General features: G+C 42.1%; 1 protein-coding gene across 2 annotated transcripts in view; it reads left to right on the top strand.

The window, feature by feature from the left end:
- The window catches only part of SPOP (speckle type BTB/POZ protein), a 97,270-nt gene that overhangs the window by 73,604 nt on the left and 5,791 nt on the right, over window positions 1-17,875 (top strand). For both annotated transcript variants that reach the window (XM_068264125.1, XM_068264126.1), the window contains exons 8-9: window positions 1,648-1,703; window positions 2,954-3,076. In XM_068264125.1, the coding sequence (XP_068120226.1) occupies window positions 1,648-1,703; window positions 2,954-3,076 (179 nt within the window). The remainder of the gene's footprint in view (window positions 1-1,647; window positions 1,704-2,953; window positions 3,077-17,875) is intronic.

Raw genomic sequence — 17,875 nt, 5'->3', positions numbered from 1 at the left:
TCAGCTGTCTGGATCCTCTGCTATGGGTTCCGGTAATTTTATATGTAGAATACTTTTTTGGGGCTCATTTCAGGTTTACTTTAAACTGGAATTTTTTATTGACTCAAGTATAAGTCTACCCAGCAAAGTTAAGAGCTGTGCTTGGGGACCAGGAGGGATTAGTGGCTGCACTGCATACAGTATTACAGCAATTAAAGGGAATGTCCAAGCTATAAAAAATAAAAAAATGTACTTACCCGGAGCTTCTTACAGCCCCTTGCAGCTGACATGTCTCACATTGCAGCTCCGCTCTCAGCCGCCAGCCTGGGGTCCCCGCCCGTGCAAAGGTAGTCCTCTACTGGACCTGCGCGAGCGGCGCTGTCCATCAAGTCCACCTTGTCCAGTGGGTACTGCGCAGGTGCAGAACTACTGCACAATACACTCCGGACAACGTGAACTTGGTTGACAGCGGTGCTCGTGCAGGTCCAGTAGAGGACGTCCTCGCGAGGTCGTCCTCTGCACCGGCGGGGACCCCGGGGCCGGCAGCTGCTGTGATTCAGCCACTACTGCAGCTAAAGAGATCAGCAGGACTGCCAGGCATCTGGTATTGTTTAAAAGGAAACCTCCATATCCCTCCCAGTTTAGGTTCCCTTTAACTCCTGCAGCCATTATCTCCTCCCCATCATTAGTAAGCACTACAGCCTGATATCTTTCCCCCGCCCTTTCCTTTATTTACTGGGCCTTTCCTTTTATCAAGAGTTTCACTTACCAGGTGACACTTTTTACCACTGGGTAAATTGGTGCCAATGGGAATGTCACGAATAGTTCATACATTACGCAGTTTTTTTGAGTGGAAAGAGTATATAAAGGATGAGTGTAAATCTTTCTGCATAGCAAAGCAGGAGCTGGCTCAGAAACAGACTAAGATACCCAAGGTCAAATGATAGGCTTGCCTGAAATGGTGAGTTGTTGGGTGACTACAATGAGGGTCACACTGTAGTCACTTCCTGTCTGAGTCGGGACTGAGTCAGCCACTTGCATACCTGATATTTAACTCTTTCAGGCAGAGAAAGAAAAAAAGGAACACAGCTTAGTTATTAGTGTGCTAGGCACTGTACATACACACGTCTATCTCCTCATGTCACATGTCACTTCGGGTATCCTTTAAACCAACCCTGAATACAGTTTGTTTTTAATACCTATATTTTAGTTAAATTTTAGTTCTAAGACCAGAACAAACATGAAAAAAATGGAAAACCAGTATCTTTTATTTCTAGGAATATGTAGTGATCGGCTGCAGAATGCGTATTATCCCGCGGCCTCCTGTTTAAATGTCCCGCTGCACTATCGGTTCCTGTCTGCTGGGTGCGGATGGGAGGGAGAGAAGCCAGTTATCCACTGATGTGGATTCCAAGCAAGGGAACCAATAATTTAGCAGCTCTGGATGACAGCCAGTGCAAAGCCTCAGTCTGGCTCTACACACGCACCTAATAAGAATCATCTATTTGGCTCCGGGCAAAGCATCAGCCTTCTGCTTTTCTTAATATAGCTGTACATAGACACGGTCGGCCAAGTAGAACTGCACCTATGTTAATTAGCTTAGTCAGTGAATTGAATGTGTAATGGATGATAAGCATGAGATCATTTATGTTTTCCCCTCTTTTCCAGCACGATCTCCAGTGTTCAGCGCAATGTTTGAGCATGAAATGGAGGAAAGTAAGAAGGTACAGTAAAGTTGTTTTTGTTTTTTTATATATATAGTGCTGTTTTTATATATATATATATATATATATATATATATATATATATATATATATATATATATATATATATATATATATATATATATATATATATATATATATATATATATAGTGCGTTCTGGTAAGGCTGTTGCCTTTGATGTAGGATTTGAGCCTTTGACCATTGTTCAAATTCCGTCTGAAGCCAGTACGTAAAACAGTAAGGAGTCTTTGGCGTGGCAGGTCTGCTGTAACTAATCTTATATCTGTCAGCCTGGCTCTATTCTGGTACATTGCCGGGGACAGGGAAGCTTATCTCCCCTCCCACATTCCTGCTCCTCACTGATTGGCTGAGGGCAGTTCAGTGTGACACGAAGCAGAGAAGGGATATTCACCTCACCCCACTGCAGAAGCTGCTGAAGTATGATCTATGCTGTGCTCTTTTTGTGTTTACAAAGCAAGCTAGACATGGCAGTGCAGTTTTATTACAGAGGTAAGTGTTGAAAGAGGTTGGCAATGCATACACTATTTCAGGCGGGAAGGGAAAAAAAAAGTATGACATCAGGATTCGTTTCAGTCAGGGGCAATAAAGACGCAATAAAGATGGAAAATGCCTGGAACAGATTTTTTTCTTTGCTTACTATACAATATTCACCGAAATCAAAATGTGGACAGTACAATACATTTGTTATGCAAGTAGAAAAAGTATTTATATACTTATATATGTTAGTTTTTTTTCCTGGGACAGTATGGCTGTTTCTGCAGCTTTATATAATACACCTTTCCTGGCTATCCTGCTGATCTTTTGCCAATACTTTTAGCCGTAGACACTGAACAAGCACGCAGGTCAGGTGTTTGACTTGCACTTGCGGCATGTTTGTTTCAGGTGTGTGATTCAGATGCATGAAAAATCAGCAGAATGCCAGGCAACTGGTATTGTTTAAAAGGAAATAAATATGGCAGCCTCCATATACCTGTCAGGCCAGTAGTAATATTATTACAGCTGAGTATTTTTTTTTATGGGAGGTCAGAAGGGCTTAGGAATACATGAAGATCCCAGGACAGCCATAGTGACTGATCCGTGTACAGACAAGTCTAGCATAAGACCTTTGGAGATGTTGCTAAATAGGTAGTTATCAGATACTTTGTGACTGATGGGTGATGTCCCTAATATAACAGGTCCTCTTGATGGAAACATGCATCACACAAGTGTTCCCTTTTTTTCATCTTAGAATCGCGTGGAGATAAAGGACGTGGAACCGGATGTCTTTAAGGAAATGATGTGCTTTATATACACCGGAAAGGCATCCAACTTAGACAAGATGGCTGACGACCTGCTGGCGGCAGCCGATAAGGTAAGAGCATTAGCAGGCAGCGCTGGAGATGCTGAGATGTACAGTACTTATATCTACAGAAGGGTAAGCAAATCTCTGCATGTGGCCAGTCAGCAGACTGCAGCTGCTTGCTTGACACAGAAGCAATACAAGCTGTTCTGTAAAGGCTGGTTGGGATGCATTATGGATTTTTACAGACAAGGGGCACAAGAACTTAGATGATATTTGTTGCTGTCCTCAACCAAGTGGCAATGGGGTCGTTAGTGTTCCTACAAGCGCTTAGGGCAGCGGTTTGGTACTTATTTTTATTTTAATCTCCTAGTTACAGTAATTTTCTTTTTTCAAAGTACATTTAAAGTGGTCTGAAAGCCAACATTTCTACTTTGTTCTAAAAGAATCCTCACAACTTGAAAGCTACTATCCCAGAATTTATTTTTAGCAGAACGTCACTAAAATGGTTAAACAAAAGCACTTTGTCCTGCTATTCAGCTTCAATCCACATCCAAACTGGAGATAACAGTACCTTTGTTTACATTCCAATGTTGTTACAATGTGTGTAAACACAGTGTAGCAAGTTAAAAGGAACTATCTGTGAAGCTCTCTCTGCTTCAGACACACACACACACAGTTCAGAATAGCTCATTAGAAGATGTTAAAGTGAACCAGAGACGAAGCACCCTTGTGTATTTTACCAAAGAAATCAGTGGGAACATTAGAGAAAACATTTACCCTGCTCTCTGTTCCATCCTCACTGCTAAAAGTGTCTGTTATCTAGCTGAGATAAGAATCCCGGACTGAGCATTGAGTCTGGCTTTGCTATAATGACTCAGCTATAATGATTCCTGAGCAAAGCCAGCAGGGGGCAGGCTTGGACTTGAAGACAGCAAAGAACACAGTCTCAGCTATAATTATTCTGTAGCAAAGCTAGACCGACTGCTTAGTCGGGATTCTTATCTTAGAGGTGATAACAGGCAAATTAAACAGAGAACAATGTAACAAAGAGCAGATTAGGTGTTTACTGTCATGTTCCCACTGATTTATAAGGTAAAATACATGAGGTTGCTTCATCTCTGGTTCTCTTTAATATATAATAAGCAGTTTGAATAAAATGCAATGACAGCTTTTAGGGCAATATAAACTACACTTTGGAAATTTGTAATTTGTAAACAGACAATATTACGTGTGCACAAAAGCAAATATAACTGTATGAATAATACAAAGTAGGAAAACACATTTTATTGAATGTTATGTCGGAGTGTCAGACCACTTTAATGGAGCATTTTTAGTGTAATTATCCTCAAAAACCCAACAGTAGATTTTGCAAAAACAGAAACTACCTTCTCCCCCACTTCATACAGTAGAGTAGATCCTAAGTGACTGCTATCTGCCTGCTTACACCTCATCAGCCTGTAAACCTATCAAAAAGACATCCATCTAACTAATAAATATGAGTACTGTCATTAAAAAAAAAAAAAAAAGCATCATTTATTGGGGATGTATCAAAAAAAGTTAAACAATTAAAAAAACCACAGCAAGATGGAAATGGGGTATACACTGTACTAACCTCACAATGTTTCACATAATGAGCATAGATACAGCAATGAAATAATATGCATACAACCAATGTTCCCTGGGTAATTTCACAATCCAAAAGCAGGCTGAGCAATAGTTACAAATAAGAGTAAACCAATCCCTAGTCCAATAATGACAAAAATAAAGAAAGAGAAACCTGATTACCCAGAGGCTCCCGCTGCCCTAGTGCCCCAAGTCCAGTCTTTGGGGTCATGAGGAAGCGCATTTAGCATGCCCAAGTTACAAACCCCACGTGCCCACATTGGCCATCTTCTGACTGAAACACGACAACTACGGCCTCCATACATGTAGAGTGTGCATACGGTGCGCGCTGGAGGAAAATATGTGTGACAGTGGCTTCAATATACCTAACTTTAATAAACATTATTTGGGGGCCAATAAGGTGATGTATATACACTTTTGTGTGTGTGCATATATACAGTATTCAGTTTAGGCCAAAATTATTAAAGGGGCACTATGGCGAAAAATTGTAACATTTAAAATATGTGCAAACCTAGACAAATAAGAAGTACATTTGTTTCAAGAGTAAAATGAGCCATAAATGACTTTTCTCCTATGTTGCTGTCACTTACAGTAGGTAGTAGAAGTAGAAATCTGACAGAAGTGACAGGTTTTGGACTAGTCCATCTCTTCATAGGGGATTCTGAGCAAGGCTTTTATTCTTAATATAAATATATATATATATATATATATATATATATATATATATATATATATATATATATATATATATATATATATATATATATATATATATATATATATATATATATATATATATATATATATTCCCTAAAAAGTATTTATACAATGATGCTGGACAGCTTCCCTGCTCGCTACACAGTTTTTTGGCAGTTGGACGGAGCAACTGCCATTCTCTAAGTGCTTGTTAAAATAAATAAATAAATCCCTGAGAATCCCCTATGAAGAGATTGACTAGTCCAAAACCTGTCACTTCTGTCAGATTTCTACTGCCAACTGTAAGTGACAGCAACACGGGAGAAAAGTAATTTATGGTTCATTTTACTCTGGAAAAAAATGTACTTATTTTTATATGTTTGCACATATTTTAAATGTTACAATTTTTTGCCATAGTGCCCCTTTAACCCCCCAGGAATTATGGATCATTTTCCTAAACTTCTTCCCAATGTTTGCAGCATTGACTGTATAATCAAACATTCACCAGTGCTGTATAGTAAAAAAAAAAAAGTCTTGATAGTTACCCATAACCTCCAAGTCTCTGTGAAAGAGAGAGAGACCCGGAGCCCAATGGTGCAGCATCGATAGACAAAGGGATGTAAGCACATGTGTATAAGTATTCTACTCACAAGGGTATGTTGCAAAACTTGTAACCTCCGTCTGAGCCTGTGGGAATAAAACCGTCCCCGCTCCATGTACCGGGTCTGTTGGTGCAGATGCTGGTCCGTCGCTCTCCTGGATTAGTTGTGAGGACTACAGGTCCTCGGGACTAAAAAAAAAAACCTATGGAGTATGAACTATGCTAAAAAACACTGGTGGAGGTGCCCTTGATATACTACCAGATGTTGTATATTTGTTGATATTTGAGAATCCTAATTTCTTAGGATAAACCATTATTTCATATAAAAGTAATGTTTGTTCATGCATGGTAGACACTGTGTAGACCACGCCTGAACTCAGATCGTGACCACAAGTTCTACAGGCACTTGTATTGACCTGAGGAAGCGGGCCAAGACCCGTGAAATGTGTTGTCTACAGTGCATGATTAAACATTCCTTTTTCCATCCATTTGTCCTTCTGAGAAGGTAAGAAATTACGCTTCTCAAATATACGAAATTATAGTAGGATCATGTTTTCGAGCGCCTCCTCCAGTGGTTTTTTTAGTGTTTACCAGTGCTATTTGGTAGCTTGTAGTACATTTACACACTTGGGGAACAGCGGCAATGCGTAAGACACGACAGACTCGGCCAATTCCTGAGCATGAAATTGATCAGGAATCGGCTTGAGGTGTATGGGCATCAGACAGATCTCTCTCTAATCAGATTGGATCAGAGAGAAGTTTGTCTCTTGGTCTAATCTGCCCATCATCGCTAGATGTATGGCTACCTTTTTAAAGGATACCAGAGCAGGAAAAAAAAAAACATGGAGAACTCCCCCGGCTCTCTCTGCCCCCACATTGTGCTTGAAGGCACCCCAGGATCTGCTTCTAAGTTGCCGGAGTGACTGCGCAGGTGCTGGCCAGGCTGCCAGTGGCCAGGAGCGCATGCGTATGACATCATGCGCAGTGCACTCCCGTCCATAGCCAGCCTGGCATGCGTAATCATTCCAGCGGCTTAGAAGAAGATAGAAGCATTAGGCATTGGCACTGGTGACGGTAAACAGTATGCCTGCTCCCAGTTAGCTTTTATTTCTTTTTTTTTTTTCATTTCATTTTTTTTTCAGCTATCCTTTAAAGAGACTCCGTAACAAAAATTGCATCCTGTTTTTTATCATCCTACAAGTTCCAAAAGCTATTCTAATGTGTTCTGGCTTACTGCAGCACTTTCTGCTATCACAGTCTCTGTAATAAATCAACTTATCTCTCTCTTGTCAGACTTGTCAGCCTGTGTCTGGAAGGCTGCCAAGTTCTTCAGTGTTGTGGTTCTGTGATGCATCTCCCCCCTCCAGGCCCCTCTCTGCACACTGCCTGTGTATTATTTAGATTAGAGCAGCTTCTCTCTTCTCTCTTATCTTTTACAAACTGGATAAATCCTCCTCTGAGCTGGCTGGGCTTTCACATACTGAGGAATTACATACAGGCAGAGCTGTCTGCACTCTGCAGGAAGAAACAGCCTGACACTTCAGTGGAAGATAGCTGCAGGGGGAAAGAAACACACAAATGATCTCTTGAGATTAAAAAGAAAGGCTGTATACAGCCTGCTTGTGTATGGATGTATTTTCTATGTGTGGACATACTATACATTAACCTACTTCCTGTTTTGGTGGCCATTTTGTTTGTTTATAAACAAACTTTTTAAAACTGTTTTTAACCACTTTTAATGCGGCGAGGAGCGGCGAAATTGTGACAGAGGGTAATAGATGTCCCCTAACGCACTGGTATGTTTACTTTTGTGCGATTTTAACAATACAGATTCTCTTTAAAGGATACCCGAAGTGACATGATGAGATAGACATGTATACAGTGGTATGAAAAACTATTTGCCCCCTTCCTGATTTCTTATTCTTTTGCATGTTTGTCACACTTAAATGTTTCTGCTCATCAAAAACCATTAACTATTAGTCAAAGATAACATAATTGAACACAAAATGCAGTTTTAAATGAAGGTTTTTATTATTTAGTGAGAAAAAAAACTCAATCTGCATGACCCTGTGTGAAAAAGTGATTGCCCCCCTTGTTAAAAAATAACTTACCGTATTTTTCGGAATATAACACGCTCTGGAATATAAGACGCACCTAGGTTTAGAGGGCAAAAATCTGGGGGAAAAAATGTATACAGTATATACTAAACCTGGTAAAAGAACATTAAGGCTTGTCTCAATTTTGCTAAAAAAAATCTCAATGATTGCCAAGACTTTTGGGAAAATACCTTGTGGACCGACGAGACAAAAGTTGAACTTTTTGGAAGATGCGTGTACCGTTACATCTGGCATAGAAGTAACACAGCATTTCAGCAAACGAACATCATACCAACAGTAAAATATGGTGGTGGTTGTGTGATGGTCTGGGGTTGTTTTGTTGCTTCAGGACCTGGAAGGCTTGCTGTGATAGATGGAACCATGAATTCTACTGTCTACCAAAAAATCCTGAAGGAGAATGTCCAGCCATCTGTTTGTCAACTCAAGCTGAAGCGATCTTGGGTGCTGCAGCAGGACAATGACCCAAAACACACCAGCAAATCCACCTCTGAATGGCTGAAGAAAAACAAAATGAAGACTTTCGAGTAGCCTAGTCAAAGTCCTGACCTGAATCCTATTGAGATGTTGTGGCATGACCTTAAAAAGGTGGTTCATGCTAGAAAACCCTCAAATAAAGCTGAATTACAACAATTCTGCAAAGATGAGTGGGCCAAAATTCCTCCAGAGCGCTGTAAAAGACTCCTTGCAAGTTATCGCAAACGCTTGATTGCAGTTATTGCTGCTAAGGGTGGCCCAACCAGTTATTAGGTTCAGGGGGCAATTTCTTTTTCACACAGGGCCATGTAGATTTTTGAGGTTTTTTTTTTCTCACTAAATAATAAAAACGATCATTTAAAACTGCATTTTGTGTTCGATTATGTTATCTTTGACTAATAGTTAACGGTTTTTGATGAGCAGAAACATTTAAGTGTGACAAACATGCAAAAGAATAAGAAATCAGGAAGGGGGCAAATAGTTTTTCACACCACTGTATGTACAGTGCCTAGCACACAAATAACACTGCTGTGTTCCTTTTTTTCTTTCTCTGCCTGAAAGGGTTAAATATCAGGTATGTAAGTGGCTGGTGGCTGACTCAGACAGGAAGTGACTATAGTGTGACCCTCACTGATAAGAAATTTCCCTTTTTACCTCATTCCTGCTCTCCAAAGCCATTTTTTGCTGTAGTCACTTCCTGTCTGAGTCAGGACTGAGTCAGCCACTTACATACCTAATATTTAACTCTTTCAGGCAGAGAAAGAAAAAAGTAACACAGCCTAGTTATTTGTGTGCTAGGCACTGTACATACACATGTCTATCGCATCATGTCACATGTCACTTTGGGTGTCCTTCAGGGCTCGTTTCCACTATAGCGTTGTCCGCATGCGGATTCGCACAGCCAATACAAGTGGATGGGCCTGTTTCCACTTGTGCGTTGTGTGGACCGTTTTTGTGTGCGGGGAAAATCTGCACGGCAGAGCCGTCAGAATTCGATCCCCGCACACCGCTAAGCGAATCGCATACAATGTATTTAATAGGGAAATCGCATGCGGTTTTGGCAAGCGGTTTTCCCCGCGATTTCACATGCGATTTCGCATAGGAAGTAATGTTAATTTACACAGGCAGTGACATGGTTAAAATCGCATACCTACTACCCTATGCGAAATCGCATGCAAAATCGCGGGGAAAACGCATGAAAAATCACAACCGCATGCGATTTCCTCCGCTGTGTTTTCCCGACCTTTCCGCAACGCTATAGTGGAAACGGGCCCTTAACCACTTTATCCCCGGCGGTACAAATTTCTCCGTCCCTTTTTTTCCCTCCTAAAAAACCAGGGACGGAGAAATCCGTACCTTCCGCGCTACCGCCGCTCGTGCGCGTGCACCCGCCGCTCGTGAACGCCGCCGCCCGCTTGCCCGGAGATCAATGAACGGGAAAATCCATTCCCGTTCGTTGATCTAAGCCCCCGCAATGATCTGCTGCTTCTTTCAGAAACAGCGAGATCATTGTGAGTCTCCCAGCCTCCTACTGCTTCCTGTAAGCGTCCTTCCGGTCGCTTACAGGTCACATGTAAACATACTCACTGTGGCCATCTTGTGTCCAAATAGTAAACTACACCCTAATGCATTTTACACATACAAATAAATTGTTTTACATAATAAATTAACTCATTACCTCCCACACTCCCCAATTTTTTTTTTTTTTTGTAATTTAAAAAAAAATATATATATACAATAAAAAAAAAAACATGAATAGTTACCTTAGGGACTGAACTTTTTAAATATTTATGTCAAGAGGGTATAACACTGTTACTTTATAAACTACGGGCTTGTAATTAGGGGTGGACGCAAAACTGAAAAAAACGCACCTTTATTTCCAAATAAAATATTGGGGCCAAACGTTGTGATAGGGACATAATTTAAACGGTTTTATAATCGGGAATAATACGCAAATACATTTCATGGGTTTTAATTACAGTAGCATGCATTTTTTAAAAACTATAATGGCCGAAAACTGAAAAATAATAAATTTTTCCCCACATTTTTCCTATTTCCCCATTAAAACACATTTAGAATAAAATAATTCTTGGCATAATGTCCCACCTAAAGAAAGCCTAATTGGTGGCGGAAAAAACAAGATCTAGTTCATTTCATTGCGATAAGTAATAATAAAGTTATAGACGAATGAATGGAAGGAGCGCTGAAAGGTGAAAATTGCTCTGGTGGTCAGGGGGTAAAACCCCTCAGTGGTGAAGTGGTTAAAGTACTTGCAGACATCACAAGGTCCTGAAATTCACCTTGATTTTGTTGTATTTTGTGATGCAACTAATGTCCAAGTTACTCCTCTGCTTATTATTTTGCTCATGAAATCGGGCCTATTGAGCTGGATAGTGACGCCGATTATATTTAAATAAACTGGTTTCCTTCTCTTATTTTGAGTCACTGTGATGAAAGCAGAGATGACACAGCTGAAATGTTTATGAGGCATTTAGTCCTCCCACCCCAAAGCACAGTGACATTTTCCAATCCGTCTGGTAATCTGGCAGGACTGTGCTATTTAATCGTGTTTGCAGTCAAAGGGATTGAGGTAGTTGGTCAATGACTATTTAGTCATTGACAGCGCTGCGTAATATGTTGGCGCTTTATAAATGCAATAAATAATAATAATAATAATAATAATAGTGGCCTCTGAATGAAAAGCACAAATGAGTTTGTTATCCTCATTATTTCACTATGATAAATCCTTCAGATTTTCCACAACCCGCTCCTTCCTGCTTCACACCCCAGTATTTAAAGTGGACCCAAATTAAAAATACAAAAGATCAGAAATAAAATCTATTTTCTAAATTATAATAATAAATAGCAGACTTTTTTCAGCTGCATGATGACAAATATAAAATATTTTACATTGGAGGAACCCCTCCTTCCTTTCATATTGCTGGGACGGAATCCGGCAGACTGGTGGAGGAGATAAAAAAAACAAAAACGCAGGCTGCTACTGATGTCACAGGGGAGGTGATCTCAGCTTGTGTGAGATTTCACGTAGACGGCGCCCCTGTGAGGGAGGGGAGCTGATGACAAACACACCCATGATCTAATACCTCCTACTAAGCTCAGAAGTAATGGCTGCCCCCTGTATAACCCTAGTTATGAGAAGAGAAGGGTGAAAAGCATGCACTGAAATGCTCATAGGCTTGAAGGAGTGTTTTTTTTATCTTTGTATGTGTCAGTGGTGTAACTAAATATTTTGAATTAAAAAAATGTTTTTGGTTTGGGTCCGCTTTAAATAGCAGATGTTGAAATTTAGAAAAAATAAGTGTACTGTATACACTCGCGTATAAGCTGAATTTTAGCCAGCACAAAATATGTGCTGAAAAGTCACCCCCTTGCCTTATATGCGAGTAACCCCACATTGGAAACAGACAGTTCATTAACCATTTCTGCCGCCCGGACGTGAAGCTCACGTCCGGGCGGCTGCTCTGCTTAGGCGCGCTCCTGCGGGCGTGCCCCCGTGCCGTCCCCCGGTAGCCCTGGGATCAATGAATGGGAACATGGATCCTGATCACCGATCTGTGTCCCCAGCAGAAAAACCGAAGCGCTCTTACAAGAGGCTTCAGTCTTTCTGCATGTAAAATTTTCTGCATCCCCCTTGTGCTTCCGCTTAGCGAGAAGTACAAGGAGGGGAAAGAAAACTCAAGGTGGTCATCTTGTGACCAAATAGTAAAACTATATCTACATATTTTTTACATTACAATTTACACATATAATAATACAAATTATGTTTTAATTTCTCACACCAAAATCTTACCCAAATAAAAATTTTAATGGTGAAAAAAATTAGTTAAAAATAAGACATAAATGGTTACCTGAGGGTCTGAACTTTTTAAATATGCATTTGAAGGGGGTATACTGCAAACATTTTTAAAAAATTATAAGCTTGTAAATAGTGATGGACGCAAAACGGAAAAAGTGCACCTTTATTTCCAAATAAAATATTGTCAGCAGGAAGTGCATCTGATTGGCCAATTCCAAGCTGCATGCAAATCCTATGCAGCCCGGAACTGAACCAATCCAAGTCAGCAGGAAGTGCATCTGATTGGCCCAATTCCAAGCTGCATACAGTTTGCAGTAAATGTGCATGCGAGCTACAGTTATTGGTATCTTATTGAGCATGTGTATTGGAGATCCATGCAATACGCTGGAGATGTCTTATGTCAGTTGTAAAAGTTGTGGGTTTTTGGGAAAGGAACTTCAAGGCTTCTAACCCCTCCTCCAAAACGGAAATGGCAGAGCCTTGCGCTCCTTATCTGCTCGGAATAGGATGGAGGATGAGGAGAAAGACAGATTCTGTGCAAAATTATATACAAAAGCTAAAGTGCTGCAGCAGGACTATTCCATTTATTCTCGGTATATAAAAAGTGCTTCATGCAGCATGGGAGGGATCATGTTTAATACTGGCATGCAGAGCTAGAGGTTGTTTTAAATTCTTATTTGAAGACATTGTTTCCCCTTATAGATACCCAAGTTTATCCAGATCGCTTAGGGCCCTGTTTTACACTGAAAATCGCTGTAAAATCTCTGTTTTTTTGCAGCAATTTGGGTTTGCAATTCTCATTCAAGGAGTGATGCTTGTTCCCTGAACAAGAAATGCAATCGCAGCAAATTTTTACCACAATTTTCAGTATGAAACAGACTGCTTTTTACACTTATTTACTGCTATTTATCTGCTCTCCACTAGGCTGCTAGGCCAGTGCTGGGTCTGATCCTGGGCTGCTGCTATTTCTCTGCTCTCCACTAGGCTGCTATGTCAGCGCTGTGTCTGATCCTGGGCTGCTACTGCGATTTCTCTGCTCTCCACTAGGCTACTATGTCAGTGCTGAGTCTGATCCTGTGCTGCTGCTGCTACTGCGATTTCTCTGCTCTCCACTAGGCTGCTATGTCAGTGCTGTGTCTGATTCTGTGCTGCTGCTGTTGCGATTTCTCTGCTCTACACTAGGTTACTATGCTGATGCTGTGTCTGATCCTCCTATGTATACAGTATTGTAGTATGCTACTGATATTAAAGGTTTGATATGTCAGAACTCATAGCTCCTATACTCTCCAAATTTTGAGGGTAGGGAGCCAAATTGCTGCCCCCCAGTCCCGCTGGTTCCTGAAATGGGTATTACGAAGCTCTCTTGTGAGCCACTGGGGCTGTAATTTGGTGGTTCAAGTGGTTCCCTCCTCACCCCCAGAATTTGGAGTCTGTAGAAGCTATAAGTGCTCAGATATCCAGTCTTTGATATCAGAAAATGCAAACCAGGAATGGGCTGTATGTGATATTACCCACAAGGCTTTGCATCAGTATGCCATATTTTAATTGTATTTACACTGTAGGAGGGGTTTTACCTTTTCAGCTGGATTTCCATTGGCTGCAGGACTTTTACCCCTCTAACAACTCTGTTTTCCCTGACAAACCTACCATCAGCTTCACACTGGTGGTGAGTTCATTTTCACCTTACAGTTTCTCTTTTTAAAGAAAACCTGTAACTAAAAATAGTTCCCTTGGGGGATACTCACCTCGGGTTGGGGAAGCCTCCGGATCCTATCGAGGCTACCCCCGTCATCCTGTGTCCCACAGCGGGAGCCAGCGCTGGACTGTCTGCAGCTACAGGGGAGGTGTTTTTTCAGTACAGAGTCTCTTTAAAGCTCTTCCAGTGCTGCAAATAAGAGATACGTTATACCCAGAGATGCCAATTTCTAGTTGCTCCAACCAGTTTCATTTTTTTACTGTCATGGGTGGTCGTCTGATGACAGCAGAGAGCCAAACCGGTTGGTTATGGTAACCAATGTTTTGAGCACTGTCTACAGGAGGATTTTTTCATGACTTCCTACAGCACTCATTAAAAGAGGAGGAAGCTTTGGTTGATTGCGATCGCTGAGGATATTTGGACCATTACCTTGTCTATCTGTGGAATAGAGCACCTTGGCTGCGGCTTGTCTGAGGGCCAGATTTATCAAAGCATTACCGACGTTTTTTTTCTTCTAAACCAGCAGAGGAACTGTTCTGCATGATGGCAAGAAACTTCTCAAATCCTATGTAATAGCAGCAGCTTAGCGTGGATTTCTAGAGCTGCACTACAGTTAAGAAAAGTACAAATCAATCCCTAAACTGGCGCAGAATAAGAAGTGCTTCATAGCAGTTCTCCAGATAGTGCAGCAGTGCAGGCTAGACATGATTTGTGAAGGGCTCCTCCCCCCTCACTCAGAGCCTGCTGACAGCAGATGTGCTGGTTACCTCTGCATCAGTAACTCCCCTCACACACTGCACTGCCTGAGAGACTCCTCCCTTGCTCCTATTCCTAACAGTTTAAGAAGGAATCTGCACTATTTAGTGCTTTCTTAGAATGTTCTGTACGGATTTCTAAACTCCTACTAATATTTTGTCTCAGACACTCTTGATAGATGTGCCTGTACTCCTACTCCTTACAGTGCAGTACAGTGACTACCTTGCCTCTTACAACAGTACTGCATACCTCGAAATTGCGTGCACACACTGCCATGATCTTTGGTATGTTAGACAAGAAGCCATAACATAGAGTAGTTAAGTGGTCTACCTGCCTCAAATTATTGGCGTCTCCGTGTCACTTACCAAGCAAGTTGATTGATCCTACGGCGAAGAGCAATAAAGCGTGAGGCGTTGGGCCTTTGACATGCTACTAAGATGCCACAGCGGTTATAAATACGAGGAGGGATCGTAAAAGGAAATGTAATTCAACTACAGACAGGTTTAGCTGCCGTGTCAATAATGGAACAAAGTTGTAGTAATTACAGCTCTTTGAGGAAAAGACTTTCAGCCGTCTTAAGAAAGCCACAGGGATACGGCGTGCCCGCTATAAAGCAGAGATATATTTGAGGAGACAGTGATTAAATCGAACTAGACAAACATTTTTCTTGTACAGATCTTCTGAGAATGTGGCAAGTTTAAGCAAATCCCTTCCTGTAAAGCGCTGCTCTGCCATCTTCCTGAACATAAGCCAGCAAAAATGACCCTATGACTGACCTCCTGGGACATTTTATAACCATTATTGAATAGATTAGACACAAAAAGCGCGTTTAAAAAAAGCAAAGTCAATACGGGATTTTTTTCTGTGTTAATAAAGTTTTATACTTTTTACGGGTGTTTCGGTGTCTGGCTTCCACCCATAGCCTCGCCCCTAGCAGGAGAGGTCATAGGTGGTTCCATAGCTCCAGTCAAAGAAGCGTACAGTGGGATGCGAAAGTTTGGTCAACCTTGTTAATCGTCATGATTTTCCTATATAAATCGTTGGATATTACGATAAAAAATGTCAGTTAGATATATTCTATAGGAGACACACACAGTGATATTTGAGAAGTGAAATAAAGTTTATTGGATTTACAGAAAGTGTGGCAATAATTGTTTTAAACAAAATTAGGCAGGTGCATAAATGTGGGCAATGTGTCATTTTATGGACTCCAAAACCTTTAGAACTAATTATTGAAACTCAAGTTGGCTTGGTAAGCTCAGTGACCCCTGACCTACATACACAGGTGAATCCAATTATGAGAAAGAGTATTGAAGGGGTCAATTGTAAGTTTCCCTCCTTTTTTAATTTTCTCTGAAGAGTAGCAACATGGGGTCTCAAAACAACGCTCCAATGACCTGAAGACAAAGATTGTTCACCATCATGGTTTAGAGGAAGGATAGAGAAAGCTGTCTCAGAGATTTCAGCTGCCTGTTTCCACAGTTAGGAACATATTGGGGAAATGGAAAACCACAGGCTCAGTTTAAAGAGACTCTGAAGCGAGAATAAATCTCGCTTCAGAGCTCATAGTTAGCAGGGGCATGTGTGCCCCTGCTAAACCGCCGCTATCCCGCGGCTTAACGGGGGTCCCTTCACCCCCAAACCCACTCCCGCAAGACTTGGTCGCTCCTGGAGGCAGATCTAACGGCTGCAGCCCTGCCTCCAGTCGCGTCTATCAGCGGCGCATCGCCGCCTCTTCCCCGCCCCTCTCAGTGAAGGAAGACTGAGAGGGGTGGGGGAGAGGCGGAGATACGCGCTGACAGACGCGCGTCGGGCAGGGCTGTGGCGGATAGCCCTCCCCCAACCAGGAAGCGCTCCCCCGCTGCACCGAGGGGATTTGGGGGTAAAGGGACCCCCGTTTAGCGGCGCGATGGCAGTGGTTTAGCAGGGGCACACATGCCCCTGCTAACTATGAGGTCTGAAGCAAGATTTATTCTCGCTTCAGACTCTCTTTAAGTTAAGGCTCAAAGTGGCAAACCAAGAAAAATCTCAGAAGCGACGAATGGTGAGAACAGTCAGAGTCAACCCACAGACCAGCACCAAAGATCTACAACATCATCTTGCTGTAGATGGAGTCACTGTACATCGTTCAACCATTCGGCGCACTTTACACAAGGAGATGCTGTATGCGAGAGTGATGCAGAGGAAGCCTTTTCTCCACCCACAGCACAAACAGAGCCGCCTGAGGTATGCTAAAGCACATTTGGACAAGCCAGCTTCATTTTGGAATAAGGTGCTGTGGACTGATGAAACTAAAATTGAGTTATTTGGGCGTAACAAGGGGTGTTACGCATGGAGGAAAAAGAACACAGCATTCCAAGAAAAACACCTGCTACCTACAGTAAAATAAGGTGGTCGTTAAATCATGCAGTGGGGCTGTGTGGCCAGTGCAGGGACTGGGAATCTTGTCAAAGTTTAGGGACGCATGGATTCCACTCAGTATCAGCAGATTCTGGAGACCAATGTCCAGGAATCGGTGACAAAGCTGAAGCTGCCACGTGGCTGTATTTTTCAGCAAGACAACGGCCCTAGACACTGCTCAAAATCCACTAAGGCATTCATGCAGAGGAACAAGTACAACGTTCTGGAATGGCCATCTGATTCCCCAGACCTGAATAAAATTTGAAAATCTGTGGTGTGAGTTAAAGGGGTTCTGGGGGGGGGGGGGGGGGGGGGTGTTGAAAATAAAAACAGACACTTAACTGGGGCTTCTATCAGCCCCCTGTAGCAGTAATGTCCTACACCGTTGTCCTCCGATCCGCCGTTCGCCAGCCACGGTTCATCACGGCATGCTATCCGACTGCACGGCCATGGCCATGCGCCTGCTCGCTCCTGCGCGTCATCGGCATTTTACTGCACAGTACAAGAAAACTTCACACTGCGCGTGCGCAATAAGCTTCCGATGACGCGAACGGGAGCGCGCATTATAGCGAATAGAAGAATAATTGCCCAGTGCCGGCAGCTGGGAACGGCTGATCGGAGTAGGACGGCGCGGGACATTACAGCTACGGGGGCTGATAGACGCCCCAGGTAAGTGTCAGTTTTTATT

The sequence above is a fragment of the Hyperolius riggenbachi genome, chromosome 12, assembly GCF_040937935.1.
Source record: "Hyperolius riggenbachi isolate aHypRig1 chromosome 12, aHypRig1.pri, whole genome shotgun sequence".
Taxonomy (NCBI): domain Eukaryota; kingdom Metazoa; phylum Chordata; class Amphibia; order Anura; family Hyperoliidae; genus Hyperolius; species Hyperolius riggenbachi.
The sequence above is the reverse complement of the archived record's forward strand: the minus strand, read 5'-3'. Positions and strand labels throughout refer to the sequence as shown.